Below are 22,601 nucleotides of genomic sequence, written 5' to 3' on the forward strand. Positions count from 1 at the left end.
ACAATCATGTAACCCATCTTGTAACAATACAACAATACAAACTATCACTCGAGCAATTGTCCTTTGAATAAAAAAAAACGGTAACGCCCGTAGGCGTTCCATGTATTCATTGCTAAGCGTAAAAGCGAGAAACGGTGCCTACCGAAGAGGGATATATCCAAACGCTACCCATAATCTTTGCGTCTATCGTCTGCCTTGTTTCCCCCGTGCTTCGAACCAGTACTATTCTGTTCTGTAAAGCATCGTTTTTTCTAGTCATCATTCTGTTAGACATGGCATGTTCAAATGTTAGTCGTGTTCGCTCTCGTCATCTGCCGGCGGTTCCGCCGCTTCGAGAAACTCCTCCGTCAAGCCACCTTTGCTATTGTTAAGGGACGATTCAACGTCGCCTGTCGCTGGTGAAACAAACTCGCCGTCGACGACCTTCCAGCCAGCCCTCTTCATGTCAGCCCACTCTCGCGCCATCCGGAAGCGGACGAGCTCGCCGGCGGCGCGCGCGTCCTCGGCCGAGTCGTGGCCCAACATCTTGGACCCGTGCTGGACCTGAATCTTGCGGTGCAGATGCATGCTCATGAGGGTTTTGAGGCCCATGCGAAACGGCAGGCCGCCTTTGTGCGGAAACGCGAGCACCGTGTCGATGAGCGTCGGGTGCAGGATGCGCATGGCGTTGAGGTCGTTTTCCAAGCCATGCCCTATGAGCGGCGTCGTTGGCGCAATGAGCGAAAAGAGCAGGTCCCGCGCCGCGGCCGGTGAGGACACGATCTTGAGGCCTCTCTTAGAGACCTGGCCGTCCTGGCTGCCTGAGGAATCGGGGCTGCCAGCATCGCCGTTGGCTGGAGGGACGAGGGGGTCGCCAGGGCACCATGGCTGTGCCTGAGCGAGATCGTCGGGCCAAACGCCCGAGAAGCGCGAGTTGAGATCTAGAATCTCGCCAAAGGGCCGCACGAGCACGTCGAGGAGCTCGGCACCATCAGGCCAAGATGTGGCTGTGAGACGAATGAGCTCCATGCCATACACGGTATAGCCCATTTCGCAGTCAAAGCACACGGCGCGGTCTGTTGGCGCCGAGTCGTTCTCTGGCGTTGCCACAAAGTTGAGTACGAGGGCGAGTCTGCTCGGGCTTGGGGCTTTGAAAACGTGATTTGGGTGAGTGAAGCAACCCGCAGAGTCGCCAATCTGCTGCCCGCAGCAGAGGTAGCGCTTTGGTTGCTTGCTACGGTCACCGGGTGTCTTTTCGGGAAAGTAAGCCTTGCCCCAGTGAAAATTGCAAGCACCTCCCGACGTCAGCGCGCCGTCTTCGGCGCGACGACCAGCAAACACCTGAAAGCGCTGATTGCAGCGGTCGCACAACTCCCAGCCTTGGGCCGTTTCAAGACCCTTGGTTGCCTTGTCAAGATCATCATCCGAAGGCATCGACGGAATGTAGCCGTGGCCGGCAAGGGCGTCGATGGGTGTGAGGAGGCGCTGGAGGAGGCGGACTTCTTGCGCAGGCGTCAGGCCAGTCTCGACGATGACGGGACTACCTTCCATGACGTCGTGCTGGCGCTTCTTGCTCACAGGCATCTCGTTTTCGCGCTCCTTGGTCCAGTCGCCAACCCGAAGACGTTTGTACTTCATGACACTGTTCTTCATGACATTGGCGTACACGGATGGTTTGCCAACGGCTATGGCTTCTTCTTCATTCAGAACCCGTTGAATAATTGCCTGCTCGGAGAGGATAAGTCGTTTCTCACTATCCTTGGCATTCTTGGTCAGCTCGCCATTTAGTCGCTTGTATTCCGCGAACAGCATCTTGATCAGCTTTAGCCGTATTTCATGACTGGCCGGCGAATGCTTGAGCAGCCGAGGATTAAGTGTTTCTTGCTTCACCGGTTCAGCCGGGGGCGGAGCCGATATCAGGGAAGCATCTTCAGTCTTGCGCTTGGGCGGCGGGGATATCGGCCGCTGAAAAGAGTGAAAAGGTGATGCCACTAGCTCTATGCCACTGTCTGTATGTGTCGGCCGGCTAACGGCCGCCCTAGCCATGATACGGGAAGAAGTCGTGTTGTATGAATTCAGTCTGGAGACCTTTCTGGGACTGCCAGTATCTGAACTATTGCCCAGCGTGACTGCTTCATCTTGTCGAGTGGCTCTGGGTCCCGTCGGCGTGCAGCTTATCTCCTCGCCGTCGTGGCCGCCAAAGAGACACATGTAGGCCGAGCAGTTGCGCCCGGCCGGACAGGGTATGTGCTTGAGCGAGAGATTCATGGCTCGATTGGTCAAGCTGTATGTCTAGGCCTCACACGTGAGATGAAGTTTCAACAGTGCAGCGTCGAGATTGGCGCGCGCATGACACTATTTAAAGGGAGTGCTTCGGATGGTTCAAGGGCTGCGCAGCGGCACGTCAGGCGAGCCAGCAAACGGTGAGGCCGGGCGAGCAAGAGAGGACGCATGCAGAATGAAAGCGAGTGCGCACAAGAATGGTTAAGTGGTGCACATGAGTAGTGCGCGTGGCACCATTGTTTGTGGGAGATTGGGAGATGAGAGGGAGTGTGGATGATGAAGTTGAATTGCCGTTGGAAACCCTGCACTTGGATTTCGCGGGCCGTCTTGGTGGATGCCGTGGCGCTGTTGGTGACATTAGGTAGGTATCAGGTGTGGCGACGAGGCGATTCTCTGTGGCACAGTTTACAAAACTTGGGAAAGTGGCGAAAAAAAATCAGAGTTAAATACAAACCGAGTCAGAGATTACCGTGGCTGAATGTTGTATTTCTTTCTGTGAATGTTGGTATGGATTAGTCGTTTCAGCGTGCTGTGTGGCTGTCTGCACTGTTTGGCATTACTTGACATCTGCTTCCAGATTACTGGTACCGAGTAGAAGCCACCACAGGCACAAACACGTGAATATCAACTTTATTGATTTTGGATATTGAGTTTTTCAATTATAATGATAATAAAAAAACCCTAAATTATCGAATTGTAAAAGCAATCAGTCATCTCATTTAGGATAGCGTGTCACTCTGCTATGCGTGGCGGTTTGAAGCAGTGTAATACAAGGTAGCTAGTCATGTACGTCTACGTGGGCACACAACCAATAAGTCGGGTGGCGGCTGCACAACACCAAATACCCCGTACTATGGTACTTCAGCCGCAAACAGGCAAGGGAATACAGAGAGATCTGCCGAGAAACGAACCACCATGCTGCTTGGGCGTTGATACCTTGTCTCGGCGTGTTTCACGACATGAGAAAAGGCCGCTGCCACAGGGCTCCGGCACACCAAATCCCTTGATTCAATGCAAAGTAGTCTGAAGATGGGAATGAGGCTAAAATGCCGGTGTGGATTCTATTCACTTCACGGCCCGTTGCAGCTACATAATTTCTTGGGCGTGTTTCGGCTGCCGCCCCCAACCGCGGGCATATGGTCTCTGCCTGGGTCTCTGCCTCTCTTTTATTTTCCTTTTGCATATTGTAAGCCTTGCTTTCGGAGTGCCATTCTTGCAGCTTTTGACAGTTTGGCCCTGATGATCATTGCATTTCGCGACTCGCCTTGCGGTGTCCAAGGAACTAGTCGCCACATTTGAGCTTGATGACACCTGACTCTATCACGATTCAAATATACCCTATACCTACAGCAATTTTCTTGTGTGAACTATATACTTTCTGGAATATATCTTCCCCATGGGAAACAAAATTTATAAACTTCGTGCTAGGGTTATCAATCGGTATAGTAAACCACCAGTTCGCAGACATCTGCAAGAACGCAAGAAAAATAACCTAGATAACGTAAATACCTATATTCAACACTTTTACCACACACCAACTCGAGAATACAATTGTTCGAACATTCTCTGCGCTACGAAGTAGGCAAGTGGGTTAAAGAAAAAAAAAAGCCGTCCTCAGCCATACTACTATATAACGTAACTTTCCTCGTTGACTATGTTACTCGGGCTTTCAACTCTAGTACCAGGTAATCTTCTTGTATCTAGGGCTTTGTGTTCATCATTGTTATAGAAGGTCGTAATTCGTTTGTTGAGTTTCATGTGTCGTCTTGAGTCTTGCTACCATGATGTTCGTAAAACAGTTTCTCGGTCCAGTCATATACATTATCGTGCTTGAAGCCGCGCTCCTTGAACAACCCGGCAAAGAGCCCGCGAAGATGGCCGTAATCCGGCTTATCGTCGTATTCAAGCCCGCGAACGAGGTCAATGTACTGGGCAAACTCTGAAGGAAGTCCCTCGCACAGCTCCGCAGCCGATATGGCCATCTTCTTTTCTTTAATCTTTTCATTCTTTTGCTTGTCGCTGTCGGTCTTGAAGCCCTGCCAGGGCAGCCAGCCGTTGGCGCAATAAATCAGCACATAGCCAAGCGATTCAAGATCATCGCACCAAGACTGTTCTGCACACGAAATCCTTAGCATACCGATACCTCTCAAGTTATGGTCCACACTTTACATACCTAGTCCGTTGTGGTTGTTGATGCTCGCATATCGGGCCGTGCCACCAAACGAGCGGCCCTCGAGCGAACGAAACCTGTCGCGCTCGTAACGCTCCCGGGACAGACCAAAGTCAATAGTGTACAGAATGTTGCCCTTGACGCCGGCGCCCATCAGAAAGTTGTCGGGCTTGATGTCGCGGTGCAGGTACCCCTTGCGGTGGATGTACGCCAGCCGCGCAATGGCCTGGTCCGCGAGCAGCAGCAGCGTCTTGAGCGAAAAGCGCCGCCCGCAGTAGTTGAGCAGGTCCTCGAGCGTCGGTCCGAGAAGCTCGTGAGCCAGCACGAAAAAGTCCGTCTCCTCGCCGAACCAAAACACCTCGGGGATGCCGACGCCTCCGGCGAGCGCGGCGTAAATTCCGGCTTCGTCTTTGATCATGCGCGTGTCCTCACGGGCGCTCATCAGCTTGAGAGCTACTTGGCGACCTGTCTTGAGCTCGGTGCCTAGCGAATTCGGTCAGTCGTGGGCTGGACGCGTTCGGCCATGGGACAGTAACTTTACCCAAGTACACGAGGCCGAAGCCGCCTTTACCTATCTTTTCATCGATTCGGAACTGATCATTAACTAAAATAGGCTATTCGAGTTAGATGGATTTGATAGTCATGGAATTTCAACGTACCTTCATCTTCAATTTTGCCCAATGTTATGGTCGGCGTGTTGTTTGAGGCAAGCTCCCACGCTATGTGTGTAACTTGGCCGCGAGCTGTTGTAACTCGTTACGATTACATGTGCCACAACCCCACTGGATATGCCACACATAGACAGTACCTATTTGATGACTATTGAGAAACCTATTTTGAAGAAAATGATAAGATAATTACCGTGACGTTTCTGATATGCTAGATCTCCTAATTTTGGCTATTCACAAGGGAAATAATGGGGGCGTGGCACATGTAGTAAAGTGCAGGACTGATAAGAAGCACACAAGCCAAAGAGATGTGCTTTTCCCTTTCTGTCACATCTTTGAAAGGCATGATTCAATGATTTTCTCGGTACGACGGTACGGCATTGAGCAGGCTCCTGCCCTGGGACTGGCTGATCAGCCCGCGTGTCAATATTTCTGTACTAGACGGCAAGCGTCAATTCGAACCAGGCGTGCAACAAGGCTTCGTTTGCAGACAGCCCGTCAATAATGGCTTAATCTTGATCGTTAAAGACATCACAGAGGAAGTAAGTCGCTCAAAGCCCACCGTCTGCTCCCCAATCGAGCACTGAGCTCCGTGGCGCGTAATGGTTGGCTGACAGTCGCTCTCTGGCCGCACCACTGAAACTCACACGGCAGTGCAAAAAAGCAAACGAGGCTAGACTCAACAATTTCTCTCGTTTCACGTAGGGTACAAATATTGACTGACTTGCTGCAAGGCGACCTGTGACAACCGCTTGTACTGCCTTCAATGACGCCTTAGATGTTGGGCTCCAACAGAAGAGGATGACAGAATGCCCCCCCCCAAACCGATAAACGCAACGTCTGACTCCCTCTCTCCCAAAGAAAGGAGAATCATGACAAACTTGAGCCGTGCTTTTACGATGGACTTTCCCAAGTCACCGTTTGTGCGCTGGGAGAACTGGACAGGCGGAACAGCAAGAAATCATCTAAACCTGCACCTACTGCACTAATCACCTTCGCTATCGCTCGTGCTCGTGAGAGAGTGGAAAGACTAATCTACGACATATTCGAGGGTCAGTTAGAAGTGACAAGATGTGTGGCAATCTCATTGCTAACCTACTTTGCCAGCGATCTGAGTCTACTGACTTCGAGATGCCAACTATATGGCTGTCAAAAAAGCTCCTTGCCAGAAAGTAAAGTCGAGAAATCCTCGACATGAATTGATACATTCGAATCTGTAACCCTCGACAACGACACATACATGGCCTTGGACACTCTTCCAGTCAAGCGTCCGCGTCCCAAACAAGTACACTTTGAACAAGTTCGTCGGTGCCTCTTTGAGCCCTAGCTATCACTGGCCTGCCATAAGCTTTGTCAAGACTCAGTCTGGAGCACTTGAGAAGTAATTCATCGAAAAACAACACATATATTTCATTGTACACGTTTGGACACAAGCGGTCGCGTTCCAAATAGGTCGGCTTTGAACAAGTTCGTCGCCGATTCTTTGCACCACGAATATCGCTCGCGTGAGATAACTACGTGAAGCTCGATTCGATGAGAAAAAAACACAAAAGAGCAAATAAGAAGTTTGATACAGGAAATAAAACGAAACGACGCAGACATTCACTCTAGCTCTTCACCCGTCTCTGGGCGCAAGAACAAGCAGTGAGACGGTACCACATACGTCTGCAGATATTGCAGCTTCCAAGTGACTGTAGATCTAGACATGCTACAGGATTATCAAGCCTGAGAGTTGCTTTCTAACTTAATGCGTCGTCTGAGCTCTGCGCCGCGTAATACCGACGTCTTGGATTCACAATTGAGGAATGTATAAAGGAAAGTAACTACTCAGTCGGGGTCTGTTTATTCACCAGCCACCAGAAAAAAGAGGCAAGACTGCCGCAAGAGACGCCATATTTCTCATCATGATTTTGAGCCTTATCAAGTCATGACATCGTCGCAGCGCATTGCAATTCTGCACGTTGTCCAGTCTATTCTTTTAGTGAGAGAGACTTGTAACTCAACAAATTGTAGTGTGTTACTATATATCGGCATTTCAATCATATCGTAAACGGGAATCCACATGAGCAGTGAAACCGGACGTGGGATATGCCTAGCTTCCATCTTGAAGGGGGGGTATCCAAAAGCATTGCATGCCGTAGCCCATCTTCACTCCTACCGAGGAATCTTTTTTAACAAATTCTTTTTTTCACTCGCTCGTGATGGAACCCTTTTCGACCTGGTGCATCTCGCGCTCCTTCTTCTGCTTGGCGGCAGCGGCGCGGCGCCACTTGAAGATGCCAAAGACCACGGCCGCAGCTACAAGAAGGAATCCAACAATGGAGCCAACGGCAATACCGGCCTTCTTTCCGGCACTGAGACCACCGCTGCTCTTTGATGTGACAGCAAGAGACTCCACATCATCGGTGCGGCCATATGCGTTGGGCGAGATACCAGACGAGTTGAATCCAGTCACCCATCCGGGCATGGCGCACGACGTCATGTTGAGCGTCTCAATCTCTTTGCCCTGGACCGCGCAGGTATTCTTGTACCTGCGAAGAGCAATGGTGTCATCGGGATTCGAGGCTGGGCGGATAAAGTTGTTTGTATACGAGGGGATCAGTTTCGGCGACACAATGGAAATCACGTCCCGAATCACAAGGTCCGGACGAGCACGGCCGCGGTCAAAGAAGTCTGTAAGAGTAGAAAAAGACAAGCGTCAGTTGAGTCAATTATCACACGTGCTGAAAAAGTACTCACTGTGGCGCTGGTTGCGGTTAGACGCCTTGTCAGAAAGGTAAACGTTCTTGTTTGCTACAGCATAAATGTTCTTTGAAGCACCCGAGCGAGCCGAGTAGGTATCCGCAGTGACACGCACGGCAGAGGGAGCCTCCTTGGGGGCTTGCTTGCCGGGAATCTGGTCGTACTGGGTGGTGTCAATGATTGCCCAGGTGTTTCTGGCAAAGTCATTGGCGTCGCTGTTCGCGCTGATGGAAACAAAGCCAGGCGTGGTCTTGCCCTGGGCCGCGGCTTGTCCATCTGCAGAGACATTGACAAGGCGAGATCCGGCATCGGAGAGAAGTGTGCTCCACCAGGCACTCTGAAAGACTGTAAACTTGTCGCCATCCTTCTCCACGGGAGAGATGAAGGCACCCTTGGGGTAGTCACCGGCAAGAATCGCCTGCTGGACATTGGCGGCAGCGCAGCGGTAGTTGGAAGCGATTTCGTCGTAAATCTTGGCGCCGAGCTCCTCAAGACCGTAGAACATGGAGACAAACTTGATGTAAGCCAATTGGGTCAGTGGAGCATACAATCCTGTGTTGTAGATGAGGACCTTTTTGCTGTCAGAGTTCTTCGTGTCACCGTAGAATGTGACATCGACTTCCTCGGCCTTGTCCCAGTTGTCATCGTCGTACGCCACCTTGTCCATCATATTGCCACGGATGCAGGAGCTGGTCACGTCCGCGTATACACCAGTTCGCTTGATCGTCGTGGACAACCCGAGCATCTTGATTTCAGCATTAGTATAATTGGTGGTTAATACAGGGTGCAACAATTTCGTACCTCAATCATGTTCTGAGAGAAGCCATCCAGGGCTGCCACGTTCTTGACAGGAACCTGGACGATCAAGGCATCATCTCCAACAATGGACCTCGGAGGAGCCTCCTTTGTGCAGTGAAGCACGACATACCTATGCTGCCGGTTCTTGATTGCGACATAGGTGTTGTTGTACGTTGGGAAAAAGGGCAAGTCATCGCCCTCAAACTTGGTCAGGAAGTAGTCTGTGGTCGAGTCCCAAGCTGCATCAGCGCATCCCTCACGGAACGCAGCACGACCAAGCGTGGCAGCAGCTGCCAAGAGTCCAAACTTGAAGAAGCCCTGCATTTTGAGATGAAGTTTGAAAGGTGATGCAACCTGTACGAGGCTTGAGGTTGAGACAAGCAGAATCATAGTCGAGGCCTGTTGACTGTTATATAAGTGCTGTTACATGTAAAAACCCCGAACTCGCCGTGCACTGGGGCATGCCGAGGCCTCAATTCCGGAAGTTCGCACTGCGTGGTGGAGTTTAAGCGGTAACCTTGTGGGACAACCTTGCAGCAACCCTGTAAAGGGTGGAAACGCAACAAGACGCTGATTGGAGAAAGATCATCTGATAAGATCAAAGTTGGGTTTGACACTCTCGGACCAAGCCTAAATAACCCGCATCAAACCCGCATCAAGAGGGGCGCCAAGCCCACCGTACCCAACATGCAGTTCAGCAGCGCGGGGGGGAAACATCCGATTTTGTCGGTTACCGAGTCATAAGCACGCCAAGCTTTCAATATTAAAAAAAGAAAAAAAAAAGCCAAGAACCCGGTGGCTGTTTTCTTTCCAGTCAAGCACCTGCTTTTTCCCTCGGCCGAAGGGTCGGGCCAAGCAAAGCCCTCCACAAACCGCAAAAAGAGGCGTGCCAAGGCGGCGTACTGGTGAACAAAGCTGGCAACTCGTGTGTAAAAAGGTGCAGCAAATTGATTGCCTGTCACAATACTGGACTTCGTATGGTCTATTCCCCCCCGGCCGCGCATTGTGGAGGCCACCTCCATTCCGGCCAAGTTTCGACGCCTTTGAGCGGATATTAACTTTGGCGACAGTGCTAGTTACCGGAGCATTAGTTGGCTGCTTTCAAGGCGGATATTGTTCTTCAGCACTGCCTTATGACGGGCCATGAAAACTCTACCGGCGCCACAATTACTAACCGAAGGCCTTGGTGCCCGAAAGTCGGCGAAGTAGCTGCGGAATGAATATGCCGAATGCAAACCGCGGACAGCGAGCTGAAAGCTAGCGATCGACTGCCATAGAGTAAGGCTTTTTGAGCGCAGACTGTGTCCAATGGCGCACAATACGTCTGGGCACCAACTAGAGGTGATTCCCTATACTTGAACGATCCTTTCGCCGCAGCCTGAGGAAAGCAATTCGATAAAGAGTAACTGCCGTATTGCCACCTCTATACTCTTTTCCAGTCTTGAAGAATTCCAAGTGCCGGTTTCTCGATCTCGAGACTGGCAGCACTGGCAGCACTGGCAGCACTGGAAGCACATGATGAACTACCAATTGAAAAGTTTGATAATCAAGGATATCACCGCAGAACTGTGTCATCGTAAGACTGTGGACTTGCTTCATGCAACATGGTACTTTGTAATCATGTCACAAGCTATCATGTGCAACCAGGCGACAGAAGCAAGCTGCTGGCCTGGCCATGAGAGGTCAACGGGTAAAAAAACGGCCTGTAGGAGAATTTCGCGGTTCGGACAATTGCCGGCGGAAGCGCCACTTGTCCTTAGGCCTGTCACGAAATGCGGAATTGATAAGACAAATCGACCACTTTTATACCAGACAAGCATGAGCCTAGGTCTCCAGTATTGGCATCCAGGACTTCGACGGCTGCATCCGAGAGGCAAAGGCTGGGCAAATGACCATCATGTGATAATATCACGCAATTCACCGCACAGTCATGACATTTGACAATCATGGTGTAGCCGCCTTAGTCCTCTGCTGCTTCTTCGTTGGCTGGTTGGTGCGGGTTCGCGGGCGCTCGATAAATCAGCCATGGCCTGCTCTACAACGTGGCGGTGGCGCTCTTTATGCTCGTTGTCTCAATATTCTGGAGAGGTGGTGTCCAAGTCTTTTCTCTTGAGTAGACAGGTATCAGTCTTCCCGCGGCTCCCAATTGGAGCTGGAAATTTTGAAACGTGCGTCGAGACATGGTCGCCGCGCTCAAAAACGAGCACGATTCGTTATTTCGTGCCATCCAACGAACGCTTGGTAAGCCACCAATCCGCCTGCATAGCCTCTTCCCAACACACCCCCGGTCCTGTCGCCCCAGAGAAGCAGTCTGTTATGGTTGCCAATATGCTCATACGCTAAGAGCAGGATCGCAATCACCGCCCGATGCACAGCTGCTTCCTCACGCTGACCGTCCCGGGGGGGTACTGATGGTTTGTTTTCCAATTTTCGTTCCCTACTTGGCCTTTCTAGCACCCAGAATAAAGAGAGTCTATCTGACGCAGGGGCTCAACCTCGACGACGAGTCCAAGCTGACCCTGAGCCTTCTTTGTTGGCCTCCGACAAGGTCATGCAGGATCACGACCCGTTCCGAGACAACATCGCTGCAATCTGCGCCGCACAATAATTTCTGATGTCAAAGTAGAGACCGGAAAGAAGTGACTCAACTCGTACTGGTCGGATTGGCAATATAATGACGACTTCTTGGCGGCTGCTTCTGTCAAGCCTACGGCGGCGGAAGCCAATGCGTCGCCTCTAGTGCGAACTTGTGACTTGAGGGCATTACTAACCAGAAACCCTATAATAAGGCCTTGGATTTCTTCGACGTGGCCGGGATCATACAAGGGGAGTTCGGTCAGCACATGATCGGAAGTAAATCTGCAATGGACTGGGAGTTGGCGCTCGCGTCTCGTTGATCCATCGTCATCCTCGGACTGCCTGTGCGGGAACAAAAAGATGAAAGTAGTATCAGGCATGCTCACGCATGTGTAAACCGCCGTTCAAGACCAGCGTCAGATGTCAGACCGATCACTACTCACTTGATGCCACTTCCAATACGAGTTGCCTGGAAACCCTTTCCGAGGACACCGACAACGACAATGCAAGTCTAGTACGCCGTGTCTCTGGGGTGGAGATTACTCGAGCAGCGAGGTTCCAGCCGAGATTGTATTCCAATTGCTTCGTAAACTAATTTCCTTGTTATGATTTTTTTTTTTTTTTGAATATATTCGCCAGTCGATACTCCATCATCACAGCCATCGTAAGCTGAAGACCTCATCGCCATGTCGCGAGTTGCCAACCTCGACACTGGGGCTCTTGACACTGGTAGGAATCGTTTCCTTCTTCTCCAGCACGATGCGGCGCGTCGTCTGCGGTAATTTATAAAAAGTACGTCCATTCTTGCTGAGAAAGTTTTCGAGCTTCTCCTGCGTGACGTCGGCGTCGGCGAGGACGCCGCGCTCGATGCCTTCCTGCAGGGCGAGAACGACGAGCTGCGTGACAAACGGCTGCGTAAAGACGCCGGCGGGGGCCTTGCCCTTTTCGGCAGATGTCTTGTTGGAGATGGGGTGCGGAGCGCTGTCGCTGCCACTGTACCCGGATTAGTTGGTCAATGGTGAACAATGACAAGGAAGCTTGGGGATCAAGGGTGTATGTACAAGAAAAACTTGGGATTGCCGCTCATGGCGGCCTTGAGAAGAGCGTCGCGGTCGAGAGGCTTCTTGGGAATGGGCTTGCAGAAAGCAAAAGGGTCGCAGCAAGCGTCGGCTTCGGTGAGATATAGATGATGGGCAGTAATGGTAGCACCGACGTTGGGCCCGCAAGCCTTGACAGCCTCGACCGCAGCAGAAGTAGTGCAGTGTTCGAGCTATCCATGATCAGCCAAATCTTTTTTTACTCCCGTTGATTTTTGAATTGCTCACAATGATGCGCAACTTGGAGAAGCGTTCGTGCAGGCTCTTGAGCGTGGGCAGAAAAGCCTCTTCGAGGGTCATGCCCGCGGGAGCCAGCGCCTCGAGGGCTTCACCGTGCAAGTTCAACACTAAGTCGTTTCTCTCCATCGCCTCAAAAGTGTCGTAAAAGGCCTTGAGATCGGCAACGCCATTGTCCGAGTTGGTGGTGGCGCCCTGAGGGTACAGCTTAACGCCGGTGACGCCGGCCGCGGCAGCCTTGTCAATCACCTCGGGCGTGACACTAGAGTGCAGAAAGAGAGACATGAGGTAGTTGACGTTGGGGTTGATGGCGAGAAGCTTCTGTTTGTACGCGAGAGCCATCTCGACAGTGGTCACGGGAGGGACCTGCGGTCGTTAGTCACACTTTCTGTCTCAACACCAGCCTCGAAGTACAGCAACAAATGCGTTGAGCCCAACACAGGCTTAGACGTACCAAGTTAGGCATACTGTATCGTCACCTTGGAATCAGCAACGATAGATTTTTTCCAGGAAAAGCTCAGTGGATTCCACGTCTTACACAAAGGCCGTATCAACGCCGCCCGCCGTCAGAGTCGGCGTGACAAGCTCCATCATGTCGCCATCGCGCAGGTGGACGTGCATGTCCGCTGTTGCGGGCAGCTCTATGCGTTGAATATTCTTCAAATCCATTTTCTCGCGATTGATCTAGATTCTGGGTATTATTGACCAATACTTGCAAAGATATTCCCAATCCAAGTTGGCGCAATTGTTCCCCAAACGGCTTGAAAATTGGGTTCGGCATCACGTGGAGGTCCCACAGCACGTCTTCAACTTCAACGTACTTTTCTAATTCCTACAATCCTAGCATGTCTTCACGAAGAGGCTTGCCTTCTTTCTCTTCTTTCTTTTCTTTCTTTCTTATTTTTATTCTTTATTTTTGTCGAAGAATTATTGGTAATTACTCATTGAATTTGGATATCATTTACATAAAAATCATGTGCAGTTCTTAGAAAAGCCACGAGACGTAGCGGTGGTAGAACTTGCGAGCTCCTGTGCTCTGGGCACGATCCACCTTCAGGTTCTCGAGGTACTCCTGCTCTTCATTGTCGATAATGCTCTTTCCAGTATAGAAATCGGCCTCATGGGGCTTTACACCGCGTGACTTGGTGACAAACATGTGGCCAAACAATAGAATGAAGTACATGGGAATGCCAATGTAGCCGGTGATGAAATCCTTGTAGGCAAAGTTGGTCTCCTTGGTGTGAATAAAGACGGTAAAGTTCTTGGTGAGGCAAATCAAGCAGCAGAAGAAGAGCGCAACGACAGTACCCCAGTAGCCTTGCGGCGCGACAAAGGGCATGGCGGATTTGGGAATGTTTTGGGCCTCACGAGCTTTGACAAAGTACATATGCGTGACGAGGATTGAGATCCATGCCAAGAGACCAAAGACGGTTGTGAGGTTGACAAAGTAGCCAAAAACGACCTTGGAATCGCTGCTGACGTTCATGAAGGCAAGGCAAGCGAAGAGAGCGGCAGTGGCGAGGGCGACGTACGGAACACCACGACGATCGGTGCGCTTGAAAATGGCTGGCGCAGACTCGTCCGAAGCTAGGCCGTACAGAGTACGGCTGGCAATATAGAGATCCGAGTTGGAGGCAGAGAAGACGAAAACCAGGATACAGGCGTTGATGATGTGAGGAAGAACTTTGACGCCGGCAAGCTGAGCAGCAACGACAAAGGGAGAAGAAGCAGCAGAGGCGCCCTTCTTGGAACCTTCGCTGTTGGCGAAAGCGAGCTCAGGGGAGTTGTAAGGGACAATCATACCCACGAGCAGCACACTGAGGCAGTAGAAGACGAGAATTCGATAAAAGGTCAGTCGGATGGCCTTTGGAATTGTTCGGCGTGGGTTCTGAGCCTCGCCAGCAGTCACACCGACCAGCTCGGTACCGAGATAGGCAAAAGTGGCATTGACCATGACAGACCAGAAGCCCAAGAAGCGGCCGAGGGAGCCGGTGGAGTAGCCCTTGAGCTCAGCAAAAGCACCAGGATTGGACCAGTAACGAAAGCCAGACGCATCGTGGTTGGGACCACCGCCGCAGGCAATGATGAGAGCAAAGAGGATGATGGCAATAATGACAATGACCTTGAACGAGGAGAGCCAAAATTCAAACTCGCCAAAAAACTTGATGCCACCAAAATAGTTGATGCATATAATGGCGACGAGGAAGATGGCGACGAAGACGCCGGGATTCACTTTTTCGGGTTTGACCCAGTACTGAATGACGAGGGCAGCGGCCGTCAATTGATTGGGCGTGATGACGAGGTACTTCATAAGATAACTAAGAACGATTAGCACATGAAGAGTCAAGTATCAAATCGTACATGTACTCACCACCAACCAAGAGCAAACCCAAGAGAAGGGTGGCAGTAACGGGTAGCGTAGCCAGTGAAGCCAGAGTGAAGCGGTATCCATGCAGCCATCTCGCCGAGCGCGGCCATGACCATGAAGACGAGACAACCAATAAAGAGGTATGAGATGAAGAGGGAACCAGGACCAGCTTGGGCAAGAGCCTTTCCCGTGCCGACAATGAGACCAGTTCCGAGGGCACCACCAATGGCAATCATGCTGATGTGACGAGCCTTTAATCCACGGTGCAGCATCGAGTCGGGATCCGTCTCAAGACCGCGAATGTGCTGAGGCTCGGCATCGTTGGGGCCCATGATTTTCTCATTGTGGCCACCGCTGCCGCCGTAGACGTAGTCCTTGTCACTCATGGTGAGCTGAGCTACAAGATAGCGAGCGGTGTCGTGTGTGCGTGTGGTAAAGCAACCTGTTGAAACAACGGGCTGGTGTGAGTGAGACACAATAAGCAGTCGAGTATCCTGTAATTTTTGAGGAAAATGGGAAGCCCTCGCTGGATTGAACCCTTGAAAGGAAGAAGGAAGCCTGAACAAGAAGTTGTCAAGAACAAGAAACTCCTCCGTGAGGAGTAGGAGGGCACGAGCTAAAGGACCTTTTGTAGGGTTTCCCCAATGTCAGCAGTCCAGCTGAACTTGAGTCGCCTCACCCCAGCCCAAGAAAAAAACGGCTGAGGAGGCAACTTGAACCAACCTTGTTCTTTAGGGGCGTTATCATTGGTGTGCCAGGCCAAACCCCCCCAGCCCATGCTCGCATACATACCCACCCATGCCCGCATACGTAGATAGTTACTCCGTAGATACGCACGACTTATCTACCTTGGGACAGCAGGCCCGACTCGCGCTGCGCCCACCGACAAAGTCTGACCAGTGAGATGGCGACGGAAGCCCCTCGGAAACGGGTCATCTCTGGCGTTGGTGGTGGCGGGCACTGGCGGCACACCTAATCTCCAACTAAACCACAACCAAAGACAAAGATTGCGGCAGGCTGCGCCTCGAGAGTTTCTGCCAAGCATTCTGTCCGTTGTTACTGATAAGTCTATCACTTCCTGGGTCTGGTCCACCCGTGGCCCCGTTGGCCCCAGGTCCAGGCTGGCAGGAGCTCCGCGCTCGCCAAGCAATTTCTCCAGGCTAAGAAGAATGGGGAATCCGAAGATTTGCGCTTGGTTAGGGTTCCAGGCCTGGGGTTCAGAAAATCAGTTCCATTTTATGTCTGTAAATCCTCGGGTGCGTTGCATCCCTCTCGAGCTGTTGGACAGACTGCAGTCGATGCTTATGGGCTGGACAACCAGCTGAAATAAATACTCGTAACTTACGGATTAGGCGCAAGGCAGAAAAAAAGGCAACAAGCGTCAATGCTCCTGCCATCCCAACGCAAGTAAAAATTTTGCGCTAGCCTGGTCAAGTGAGCTAGCTGCTGTCGCTTCAGTAGGTAGGCACGTAGGGTGGTGGGTGAGCTGCAGGCTGGTGTCGCCCGGTTTATTACTAGGTACTTGTCTGACGCAAAAAGGCAAGCCACCATGAACAAGAGCAGAAGGTGTTTGGGTGTGCATTCCAAAGCTGGCTGAGGAGGGGCTAGCTAACTAGTTCACTAGTCGGCTAGTCGCTTTGCGTCTGTGTTGTTGTGAATTTCATGCTCCCTTTGTCATTTAATATCTCGCCCATTGGCGGGGGGCCAAGATTAGGTGCCTGCCAACACCGCCAAGCAGAATGGTCCGACGAGTCGAGAAAGCCTTTTTATCTTTTATTCCTCAGCCAAGGCGCCAACTCTGTGGAATTCCCTCAACGGCTTCTCACGATAACTACAGCCAACCCCATGCTGCTTACTCGGTAGGTTACCAGTATTATTACTCGCCCTGATCCTGTCCACTCGTAGCCTCGTCGTGTCCAGCTCGTCCAGCTCGTGTCCAACCAGAGCTCGGCCTTGTCTCGTGGTCTTTCCCCTCTTCTAGTTAGTTGCCCGCAAACCCTCGTGCATGGACAACAAGGTGCAAGGGTTCTCCAACTCTCACGCAGTCCACGCTAAATAGATGAGGAGAAAGCTTAAAAAACTTCATATGTATGTACACAGGTTTATCAGTGGATTCGGGCTTCCAGAACAAACGTGGTCGCGCTCCACCCAGTACTATCGGGGGGGGGGGGGTCCGCTGTTGTTGCAGAAAAACGCCGCCGTTTTGCTGCTTGTTTTACTGCATACAACGCAGCAACGGTCGGACCATCGCTAGGCGGTGGCCAGGAACCATTGACTACACTACCTAGTGAAATTGGATGACTCGCGGACAGATACACGCGGGGACACGCGGAAACACGCGGTGAGGCAATTGCCAGACTGAGTAGCTAACAGACGCTAATAGACCTTGGCCTTGCCATGGTACCATTAATTTACCATGCAAATCACCCATTACCCCTCATTACCCCGTATTCTACAGCGTTAGGGAGATGGGGCTGCTATGCTGAGGCTGTTTTTATTGTCTGGGGTACAAGTTATATTTTCTGGGCTGTTTCAGGGGTTTGTGGAACAACCTTTACCACTCCCCGCAGTCGCCATTTGCCGATGAGGGACCACGCAGCTCGTGGAGATGATTCTCACGATACCTCAGGTCAGAAAGAGGGACTAAATGGACATAGACAAAGGTGTCGTAACATATGGCTCGAAATACCTCATGGTTCTGACCACAACAATGCCCCCAATGCAACATCTCGAAATATCATTCATTTGCCACGTGTGAAATGGCCCCCCCTTCGATTGACTTACCAAGATTCTCTTCTCACCTTCTAGAACACGAACATGCCTAGAGTACTCCACAAATATAGGCAATCAACCTTTTAGACGCATGGGAAAGCCTGGGGAGCCGTCAACGCTTAGTTCGCCGACCGATGAGACACTGCGGGTTCAATCTTCAGCGAATGTTCGCGCTCCTACAAAGCAGCTGCTAAACCTTGTTGCTACATCTCCAGGACAGATGAACAGCTTTCTCTGGTAAAATCATCATGGAGCTTGCATCGCGCCTCACCAAGTACAGCAGTCGTATATCCATGCCTGCAGAGCGAATTTGCCGCTGCTCAAGTGCGCCGCCGCCGACGAGTTTGGATGAAGTGTAATCAAATAAACAAAGTATACTTGGAGAAGAACCTTGAAGAAGACTAACTATAACTGGACATATCTATCACAGAGGAACAGCTGAATTCCTCTGTTGTACGATCTTGGCAGAGATCGAGAAAGCCGGCGCAGCAAAGGCTGCTACTTGCACATGTGTCCAAAAGAAAAACAAAAAGAAAAAAAAAAAGAAAAAAGATTCCAACTCGCTCTCGTCTGGAGCCCCTGACACAGTTCTGCATCCTACTAACAGCACTGTTCTCGGAGACGTGATTATTGGACAGTGCTGGGCACGCCATCATCTTGGCCATCAGTATCCGTATCAATTCAAGCGAAAGACCTCGACCAAGTTGAACGCTTAGCAGGCTAGACAAAATGGACAGAGTCCTGAGCACTCTACTCAAAACAACTATGTGCCCTGATAGAATCGAGGAAAGCGACGCCTTTTACTACGGAACTTTTCGAGAGAAGTTTGGAAGAACTGAATAAGAGTAAATACGACTACCTCAGCATTACCCCGCAAGTCTGAGCCACGATTCCGTTACATGTAGTAGTTGTTGTCGTATTCTCCAACGCCTTGGAAATATTTTGTGCAAAGGAAAAAGGCGCCCGCCGGGTACTGGAGTTGGGCTCCATTGCCTGACGGCGAGCCTGTGATTCCGTCACATGCATCATGCTCGGTAAGAGACAACTAGACGCCAACATGAACAATATCAAATTCTGAGAAAATTATTCACTGCACACTGTAGAATTACGCTTCAGTTACCTCTCGCTTCAATTACCACTCCACGGTCTTGTCTAGCCCTAGTACTGACCCCCTTCGACAGTCGATTTAACAGGCATGACGCCGTTTTACCCACCACCATTACCCGGTCTACAGTGTCGCCTTCGGTTTGCGACACGAGAAAAGAAGAAGCTTTCAAAAATAACGCAATTTTCTCAAAGTCTCCGTCGCTATCTCTTTCGAAAGCAGTGATCTGCAGTGGTACTGTATTGCCATGAAGCTAGGTGTCCTGAGTGTCGCATCGGCTTCGCCTCGCCCGGGGTTACACTGCCAGCCCTATCCTCCACATGAGAAAGCGGCCAAGTCTGAGAGACATCTCAAAAGGCGGCCAAGTCTTGGCACGTCTGATATTAAAGCCTGCCGATTCTTGGAGTGGCTTCGCTCTCGAGAACTTGGCACTGTTGATCAGACAGCGGCCGCTCATCTCAAGTGGCTTTTGCATCCAGACTTGGCACCCCTGAGCTGAAATTCTGTCCAAATCTCGAGCGGCTACCCCCCCAGATCCTCGGCAATCCCATCAGTAGACCTGTTTTCTATTTCTGTGATCCAGACGAGCTTCTATGTACTTTCAAAGATACCACGTTAGCTCACCGACCACTCTCAACAGCGGACATTCTACATCGCGACATAATCACCAACAAGACCATCTATCATTACGCGCCTACGTCCGAGAACCACAGGTTAAGGGGCGTTTCGCTAGCTGACCTCGAAATAGTAAAAAATGGCAACTCCAATCAGCTTCGTCCTACAGGCGTGAACTGGAACATTACAGTTTTGGTTTATGGCGTCACCTGCGGCGAGCACCACATGCTCTAGATTTACTCAATTTGCGACTTCGTCCGCTGTCCCTGTTCACAAGCGCCAGAATGCATGATAGAAATACATTAATTTAACCAGACGCCCACTAGCCGCTAGGCACTAAAAGACAACAATCAAAGTATGCTTGCACAAAACTCTCGTTACTCTTGCGCGAGCTTCGTAACAATGACTATGAAAAGAGATTCCCCCGGACGAGTTCCAGAACCCTCACACAGCCCAAAAGGCAATTCGCAAGTTATTTACGTTGTTATAGAAAAGAGTGTTGATTTTTTTTCAAGTTTGCAATCTGTTTTTTTTCCTTCATTCATTCGCTTGATAGGCTTAGTTCTCGTAGCCCGCTCCGCGTTGCCAAGGACTACCCGAGTTTTGCTGTCGTGCCTGGCGCGTAGGACCATTGGGGTCCAAGTTTGGGCTTGGGCGCGAAGAGGGCGATGGCGACGGCGAATTGCGGCCAAAGGAGCGCTGGGACTGGTTGTTGAGAGAGCCGAGAACGTGGCTGTGAGGCTTGGCTTCGAATTCCTCCTCATCAAACATGCGTGACTTGTTGTCGCCGCGAGCGACGGCGGCGAGGTCATCGAGCTGGTTCGACTTGTCAAGCTGTGTATTGGATTTCATGAACGAGGCACGGTCGTCGCCCATGTACTGGTAGCGCGAGTCGGGGTTCTTGCGGAAGACGGCAAAGGCAGTTGAGACAATGACCATGAGCAAGAGAACCAGGGAAAAGGCGGCGTTGAGGACGAAGAGGATGACACCAAAGATACCAACGACAAGGGCGGGAGCATCAAAGACGTTGGTGTAGATGAGCAGGCAGATGGCATTGATAAAGTTGACGACACAAATCATAATGTTGAAAGTGTTGGTAGGCTTGTCCATCCAGGGGCGGATAACGCTGGCACCGATGAGAGCGCCGGCTTCGAGAAGAATAAAGGCAATGGCCTGAGTGATGCCGCTCTTCTGGGCGACGGCGACAAAGAGAGCCTTGAGAAAGGTGTAAGCAAGCAGCGGAGCGATAAAGTAGTGGCACGAGGCGCGGAACTGGATGTAGAGGAAGCCCCATTTGTTGATGACGTTAGGATCGGCGAACAAGATGTAGGCAGGATTACTGTGATGGCTGATGGAACGACGAGCAATGGTGATGACCTTCCAGGTGCCAAAAGCCAGGGTGGTGAGTGTGGCGACAAGGAAGAAGACGGCGAGAACGACCTCGGCGGCAGAGTCGGCCTGAGTGAACTCCCAGAGGCAAAAGACGCTGACGAGGGGAAAGCCAAGCAGGGTAAGGCGGAAGATGATGCCCTTGAGGACGGTGACCCAGCCATTGCGGAACTCGAGGAAGCGGTCGCCCTTGACTGTACGCTTCTTGGCCAGGAGCTCGAGAATGCCTTTGTATGCGGCGACAGCAACAGAGGTGAAAACAACGAGGACGCAGAACCAGGTAATGGTGGTCATGAAGAGATTAGTGGATTCAATCCTGGAGCGAAAGGCGACACGCTGGATACCATATACAAGATAAGTTCCGGAGCCGGTCTTGATGTTACCGCGGCGAGCAAGGGTACCAACCCGTTCAGGGAGCAGATCGAGGCCGCGGCTAGCGAGATGGAGCCCACGCTTCTGGACCTGAACCGAGTATGTGCGGATGGAATCGAGAATGGTGGAAGGTGTACCACCAGTAGCACGCTGGTACCAAGTGAAGATGTCCTGCATGAAACCAAGGCGGATGATGCCCATCGTCCACTGAAAGTCTTGGGTCCAGGCGCGGACAATGGGAGGGAGCTTGACGGCAGTGAGACCAACCATGGCTTGGCTCTGGAAATAGCCAAAGAGGGAGAGGGAGTTGGCGGCGACGTGAGAAGCGGCGTTGGCGTGACCAAGGCTGTTGAGGACAGCGGAGGAGATGAGGGCGAGGAAGGCGATGACAGCGGTGGCCCATTTGACACCCACGGTATCGACAGTCTTTTGGTTGGAGATGTTTGCCTCGAGACAAGCAACCTCGTCATCGCCAAGCACAACGCGGACCTTGGCGGTAGCATCGAGATCGGGAATGGAAAAGGCGATACCGGGAATAGGGACGTTCTTGCCAATCTCGAGACGGAAATCCTGAGGCGGCTTGCCAACCTGCATGGGACACATGCCCTTCAGTTCTTCGATGGTGCAGGGATCGACGGCTTTGTTGTCCATGATGGGATAGCCATATGCCGAGACGGTGACGTAGAAGATGACCTTGCCGGAAATGGTCGACGTGGCGGTCATGCTAATGTCGGCGAAACCAGTGTCGGCGTCATATTTGACGTTGAATAGACTGGCAGTGAAGCCAGAGGCAGCAGAACAGGTATTGAGCGAGTTGGATACGAGAACGCGGGCTGCATCAGCGGCGGGTAATAATGTGGCGGCGTAACCAAGGGCCGCGAGGGCCGCGCGGCGGAAAGACACCATGGTAAGCGGCGGACGAGGGGTTTGTTGAAAGGCGACGACTATTGGGATCGCAGAAAGCGCATCGCAAGATGGTCGCGCGGCGATGGAAATGGACGATGGAAGCGCGGGGGCGATGATGGACGAGGCAAAAAAAACAAAAAAGGTGTCTCTACAGCCAGATGGTTTCGGTTCGTTAGGCGGAAGTATCGGTAGCGGGTCCCGTCTGATTTGCGATGTGACACTTGTTGACGGATGTGCGACCGGGCGAGAGGCTGCGGGTAGGACAACAGGGGTGTTTGACAGGGTCGAGACAATAGTAAAAAGGAAGAAAAAAAGACGAGGTTGAAGGAAAAGCGAGTGGATAGAGTTGAAGCGAAAGAAAGAAAAAGGTTGTACGAAGAAGGCCCAGAGGAAAAAGGATGAGCAAACGATAGGAAGAGATGGAAGGGGAACGAGGACAAACCTGTGTGGGAGGCTAGATAAACTTTTAGCAGACGAGTGGGTTGGGAGTCAACGAAGGGCGAATGAGTGAATGAGTGCTCTG

At 51.4% G+C, this 22,601-nt stretch overlaps 6 protein-coding genes across 6 annotated transcripts; all 6 read right to left on the reverse strand.

Moving 5' to 3' along the window:
* Nucleotides 1-288: 288 nt before the first annotated feature.
* Nucleotides 289-2,247, reverse strand: BBA_03364 (exonuclease-like protein; the record flags this gene model as incomplete). The annotated part of the gene is made up of 1 exon (XM_008598461.1): nucleotides 289-2,247. One exon carries the CDS (start codon nucleotides 2,245-2,247, stop codon nucleotides 289-291), a length of 1,959 nt encoding a protein of 652 aa, XP_008596683.1.
* A 1,769-nt stretch (nucleotides 2,248-4,016) lies between these two features.
* Nucleotides 4,017-5,097, reverse strand: BBA_03365 (casein kinase I; the record flags this gene model as incomplete). The annotated part of the gene is made up of 4 exons (XM_008598462.1): nucleotides 4,017-4,375; nucleotides 4,436-4,915; nucleotides 4,974-5,046; nucleotides 5,092-5,097. 4 exons carry the CDS (start codon nucleotides 5,095-5,097, stop codon nucleotides 4,017-4,019), a joined length of 918 nt encoding a protein of 305 aa, XP_008596684.1.
* A 2,191-nt stretch (nucleotides 5,098-7,288) lies between these two features.
* BBA_03366 (periplasmic binding protein) lies at nucleotides 7,289-8,964 on the reverse strand (the record flags this gene model as incomplete). Its single annotated transcript, XM_008598463.1, has 3 exons — nucleotides 7,289-7,773; nucleotides 7,840-8,587; nucleotides 8,644-8,964. 3 exons carry the CDS (start codon nucleotides 8,962-8,964, stop codon nucleotides 7,289-7,291), a joined length of 1,554 nt encoding a protein of 517 aa, XP_008596685.1.
* A 2,906-nt stretch (nucleotides 8,965-11,870) lies between these two features.
* Nucleotides 11,871-13,017, reverse strand: BBA_03367 (dihydroorotase, homodimeric type; the record flags this gene model as incomplete). Its single annotated transcript, XM_008598464.1, has 4 exons — nucleotides 11,871-12,210; nucleotides 12,279-12,487; nucleotides 12,543-12,917; nucleotides 13,006-13,017. The coding sequence occupies 4 exons, from the start codon at nucleotides 13,015-13,017 to the stop codon at nucleotides 11,871-11,873; spliced, it is 936 nt and encodes a 311-aa protein (XP_008596686.1).
* A 519-nt stretch (nucleotides 13,018-13,536) lies between these two features.
* On the reverse strand, nucleotides 13,537-15,305 carry BBA_03368 (amino acid permease; the record flags this gene model as incomplete). The annotated part of the gene is made up of 2 exons (XM_008598465.1): nucleotides 13,537-14,869; nucleotides 14,923-15,305. 2 exons carry the CDS (start codon nucleotides 15,303-15,305, stop codon nucleotides 13,537-13,539), a joined length of 1,716 nt encoding a protein of 571 aa, XP_008596687.1.
* A 4,664-nt stretch (nucleotides 15,306-19,969) lies between these two features.
* BBA_03369 (transient receptor potential ion channel) lies at nucleotides 19,970-22,078 on the reverse strand (the record flags this gene model as incomplete). Its single annotated transcript, XM_008598466.1, has 1 exon — nucleotides 19,970-22,078. One exon carries the CDS (start codon nucleotides 22,076-22,078, stop codon nucleotides 19,970-19,972), a length of 2,109 nt encoding a protein of 702 aa, XP_008596688.1.
* Nucleotides 22,079-22,601: the final 523 nt, after the last annotated feature.

The sequence above is a fragment of the Beauveria bassiana genome (assembly GCF_000280675.1).
Source record: "Beauveria bassiana ARSEF 2860 unplaced genomic scaffold BBA_S00007, whole genome shotgun sequence".
Lineage (NCBI taxonomy): Eukaryota > Fungi > Ascomycota > Sordariomycetes > Hypocreales > Cordycipitaceae > Beauveria > Beauveria bassiana.